The 5,133-nt window shown below is 48.3% G+C and overlaps 1 protein-coding gene across 1 annotated transcript in view; it reads right to left on the reverse strand.

Annotated features, from left to right (window-relative positions):
• Positions 1-4,862, reverse strand: part of LOC104467898 (unconventional myosin-X-like) — a gene marked incomplete at both ends in the record, with an annotated part of 35,086 nt that extends 30,224 nt beyond the window's left edge. The window contains 1 exon segment of the mRNA XM_010081867.1: positions 4,764-4,862. Within this exon segment, the coding sequence (XP_010080169.1) occupies positions 4,764-4,862 (99 nt within the window).
• Between the last annotated feature and the right edge of the window lie 271 nt (positions 4,863-5,133).

A 5,133-nucleotide genomic window follows, 5' to 3' on the forward strand; every position in this document is an offset into this window, starting at 1 on the left:
CACCTTCACTGCTGACAAGGACAGATCAGTGCAAGGTGTCTTAACTTCCACTGAATTCCCCTTAGCAGGAGCGGGGCACCAGGCTCCAGGTGCACCAGGCTGGACAGGTATTACACACTGTGTCCAGGAACACAAAAACACCGGTGGGATCACGCCTCCGACTGTGGGGAGGTTGAAGAAAAGCTTACTTGCATTCCAGGTTTGGCCCTGCACTCTCCTCCACAGGAGCAGCCAGAGTGTCTGGGAAAGTTGTCTTGTCAAGGGCAAAGGAAGGCAAAGCAGACAAGAAGCCAAATAACGTAGGAATATCCTGTGTGCATGCCAGTGCGTGCATATGTGATGCAGCTTTCAAAGTGTTTGTCCAGAGACACCTATTCTATCACTGCTCTGGGAAGTGCCTTCCTCTCTCTACACAGTTGCACTCTTCTTGCCTCAATTGCTGCAACTTTATTCGTGCTCGAGCTTCCTCCTCCACAATAACCCACACTTCAGCTATCAGGTCATCTTCTTCACCCCCTTGCCACACAGCTGAGATTACATTACTCTTCCCCTCCACCATAGCCACATCCCAGCCCTCCTTTCCTCCTCCTTAAGCACGATGCTGGCATTTCACAAAAGTTATTTCAGTTGCTTCCCACTCTTGGATTCAACCGTGTGCCATCTCCCACCCAGCATCCCAAGCTGCACTAGATGGTAAGACGCAAGATAGCTGTCTATGGGAGACTTCATATAGGCAGCCTGGAGAAGCAAACTGTCCCGCAGTAACCCTTCCAAAGAACCTTGGGCTTTTCCTTCCCTTCCGGGGCTCTGGTCCATCCCTGCTTGTCAGCCCTCTCAGGTGCCAGCAAAAAAATGACGGACCCCATAGAGAATGAACCATTATCTATAGCATTGATCTAACCAGTTTCTCCTGCCTGCCTTGTGCAAGTCCTGGGGCTGCCATAAGTGCTAGGGAGAGGCCAGCCAGGCAGCTTCAGGCTGGAGACAGAATGAGGTCACCCTGCCCCCTCGGTGAGCCATCCCCATCCCTCGCAGGGAGCTCGCTGCTGCAGCGCACTGCAGGTGCCCAGCCAGCGCCCTCAGCTCTGCACCCACTGACACTGCAGGGACGGAATCACCTGGCACAGGATCCCTTTACAAGACCCCCACGACACCTGCACAATCCCGCATGATCAAAGCAACAGCTCTGTTCCTGGAAGGAGGTGGGGAGGAGCAGCAGGCTCAGCTCCTCAGATGTGTTCCCACTGGGTCTGCCTGGTCACGTGTAATGGGACAAGGACTTGGTCTCTTCCACTGGGAGACTGCCCCATAACCCCATCTTCTTGACAGCCAGGAGGCTTTCAAAAGTACTTAGTTCATGTCCATGAACAGGGTAGAACAAAGCGCACTCTAGCACACAGGCTCTCTCCAGGGTCTCCACAGCACTTCTGCACTGGGCTATCAGAGAGGTATGACTGCCAGAAGCAGGACAGCTGCTCTGCAAGCATGGCCCAAAAAATACATCAGTCTTTATTTTCTTCAGAGCAGAAGCCTTGGACACTTCCATAAAAGAACTGGGGGAGCAGGAGGGAGAGAATGGGACAACTAAATTCAGGGAAGAATACAAGCTGCAAATGCACAACATGAACTGGGCTCTGTCAGGAGCAAAACCACTACAGCACTTTCAAACCATGAGGCAGCAAACTGCCCTGGCTCTCTTTTCTCTGCTGACTTGGACAAATTCTGGAAGGGGACAAGTCCAAAATGGTATGACGTGATCTTTCCTTACATCTGCCTGGCACTTACCCATTTACCACTGCATTGTCAGCACTCGTGGCCATTTGGGCCACGAGAGAAACATCAAGAAAATGCCTAGGAAAAAAGCTGAGTGGGCAAGTGTCCCAAAAGATACCAGGAAGTTGGCAGTACCTGTGCCAAGAGGCTGCTATGCATGAAAAATAACTGTGTGATAGGTCAGAGCTTGTTCACTTGCTCTTGCAGATGACACAGGAGAAAATGGGACCCTGAAGAGAAACAGCGGTCCCTAAATACACGAGTAAATGATTAGTAGGGATCTGATAAACCTCTCTTGAGCTGCCTGATTGGGGTTATTCAGTCATCTCTCCCTAAAAAAAAATTTGGTCCAAGATCCTCAAAGGGTTAAGCAGGTGCTCCTTCCCCTCCTCCAGCCACCCTAATAAAAAGGCTATTGTTACCCCATTTCTCACTTCTGGACCCCTTCAGCAATCTGCCAGGAGAGCAGTTTGGAGGAACATCCTCCCCATCATCCCATCCCAGGTAAGGTAAGCCAGGCTGGGTGCAGCAGCTTGCACTACTGAGCTGAATACGATGGCTGATTTTGCCCGGAGCAAGCGAGAACACAAACTCTTCTCTCAGCAGAGCTGCCTCTGGAATACCCCTTTTCCAACAAGTTGATATTTAAACACAAAGTTATAGGTGGTAATAAGCAGATCTTTATTATTTGTGAAGAAAAAACATTGTCTTTCAGTCTAACTACAAATAAGCCATCAAATACCACACAGGCACCTCACAACACAAAGATTTCTACTTTCTCAGCTGTGATAAACTGATTTCATCTCAGATTTAGCCCACGGTCAGAAAAAAAATCACCAGGACTCTCTCCAAGCCCCTGCAATAGTCTAGAATAAAGCAAAACCTGGCTGGCAGACACACCAAGATGAGGCTTGCCAACCAAGGCAGGCTGAGCAGAGGAAAAATGATTCCTCCTCAACTTCAAATCCATCCATTAGTGCAACAATGAGCACATGAGCAAAGCTCCCACCTGGCATCTAAGTTATGTTTATCCATAAAGCATTTGTCTGGTCTGTCCCGACTGTGGTTTCCAACCTTTTGTTTCATAAGCATCAGCTCCTCCTTTCCTCCCAGGAAGTCACGTTTCTGATGGATTTATTGCTTTAGGTGTTTTTAAGGAAGTGAAAATAAATGGCAAAAGCCCTGAAGCATGACTGGACTTCTTACCTCTGAGCTGCAGGGATGCTGGGCCACAGAATACATGAAGATACTAGATTTAGGGATCCTAAAATCAGAGGGATCAACTGACCCATCCAAACCACTGTAAAGTGAAGATGCTTTTATCTGAGTTTTCACCTGGGGTAAGATGGGCGGTCCCTCCTACAGGTATCAAGCAACGAAGGCAGAAGGTGAGGGAAGCATGTAGGACAGCTATTGTGGAGGGCACTGAATAAAGTCCTTTAATGATCAACATGTGTTTTTTTTCTACATAAGCCATAAAGTACATGCTCCTTCAGCCTAGTATTTTCTTCTTTCATGAAGGAAAAAGCCCAAATCCAGGTTTTTTTCAGATGTGTGACTCTACCCAGCATTATCCTGTGCACATTTTCTAGCATGGACACATGCTGGTGGTGGGTGCACCCACTCGGCTGTCTCTGTGGTGGGATTTCTGGTGTCCTTTCAGAGGTGCCAGGTGGGTTTGGAGGATTTTCCAATGCCACAGCAGCGTATCAGGACAGGAGCAAGTCTGGAAGAGTCACAGAAGTACTCACCATTTGTTGACCCTCTGCAGGTTGCTGTATTACCTGTGGTGAATGCCTCTGTGATCTCTTAAAATGAGTTAGTGACTATCCAGCACTCCCAAAATGAGCCAACTCCTCAAGAAAGGATTTGAGAGATGAGAGTAACCAGATGGAAAACCTATGTGTCTGCTAGGGGAGTTTGTCTCTGAGAAACAAATCAGGGTCTTGAAAAAGGAATGATGATTTGAAATCTTGCCTTTTCAATGCACGACTGAAAAATACAGCAGTCCTACCCACTGACTCTCCACAAGCTGGAGTCCTAAATCCCCTTTTCCCCTGCCCCCTCCTTTGTTTGCCAGGTAAGAGGCTGAAAAAAAAAAAACCAAAACAACCTGTTCAATATTCTGTAACAAAGCAGCTGCCTGCAGAGCGCTGTTCACCTGAACAGCTGAGCAGATGGAATTGCTCGATGCTGCAGGGCACAGTCCTGCCCATTTCCTCATCCTCCTCCCAGCCCAGGAACACTGACTCATTAAGAACACCTCACTGAAGGCAGTGAATAGTTTTCCCAGGGTTAGTGCGCTGAACTGACTCACTGAGGACTTGTATGATCCCCAGGGGTCCCTTCCTACCAGCATCACTCCACGAGCACTGCAGCAGGCACACCAGGGAACCACAATGAGGGCTGGAAATAGGGCAGGAGAGAGGCTTGTTCCCTACCCCTGGCAGAGAGCTCTGCTCTCAGAGGAGCCTGGCTGCCTCGTTGCACTGTCCTATGCACAGCTGCTGCACTTACACTGCTGACTGACACTGGGAGCTCACTTCCACGTGCCCCTGACCCAAAGGGCTGATGGCAAAAGCTGCTGGAGCAGGCAGCAGTGAGCACAACAGCCCTCAGAGCAGCATGGCTTGCCAGAAGCACATCCTGGCAGAAAGGGCTGCTTAGCTGGTGGAGACACTTCCTTCATAAGAGCATTTTGCCAATATGACGACTTTGCTGGGCTGTTAACGCAACTCCTTCAAAAATGGCACAAGAAAAAAACAAGCAAAGTGAGGTAGACAGACATATGAACAGAAGAAAGAGAATTAACTTCTCTTTTTAATCTTTGTTAGACCCTTGGAATGGTTTATAACAGAGCTGGGTCACTTTTCAGACAGAATTGCAGCATTTCAATTGATACATTTCCTTTTAGTATGAAGGTCATGCAAGACCAAGAAGTCCATCTTACAACTTGGCATAGGCTACAGCCTCATGCAAACTTCACTTACCATGCCATAATCTGAGGTGAAGAGCACATTTCCATCGGCACATGAGCCAACAGTGCATGGCTGCAGCTGGTCCTGCTCCCGCAGCCATACCCTGGCACCCTGCAAAAACCAGAAGACCTCCTGTTAGAGAGAACTGGAGCCTGCAAGATCTGGACACTGTGTGCAAACATCAAGGAAAGCTGGGGGGCTGTGGTGTTCAGAGGCTACTTCCAAGCTACAGCTACTTAAAATTTTTAAGCAAGTCCTACTTACATTTCCAGAGAAACTGGTTTTGATTTTTTTTAACGTAACATGAAAGGAAGAAAAAGAAGTTTTAATCAGCTTCATGCAGAAACCATCATAAGGAAACATCAATTTTTATAGGAAGAGC

The sequence above is a fragment of the Pterocles gutturalis genome, unplaced genomic scaffold (genome assembly GCF_000699245.1).
Source record: "Pterocles gutturalis isolate BGI_N339 unplaced genomic scaffold, ASM69924v1 scaffold3429, whole genome shotgun sequence".
NCBI lineage: Eukaryota > Metazoa > Chordata > Aves > Pterocliformes > Pteroclidae > Pterocles > Pterocles gutturalis.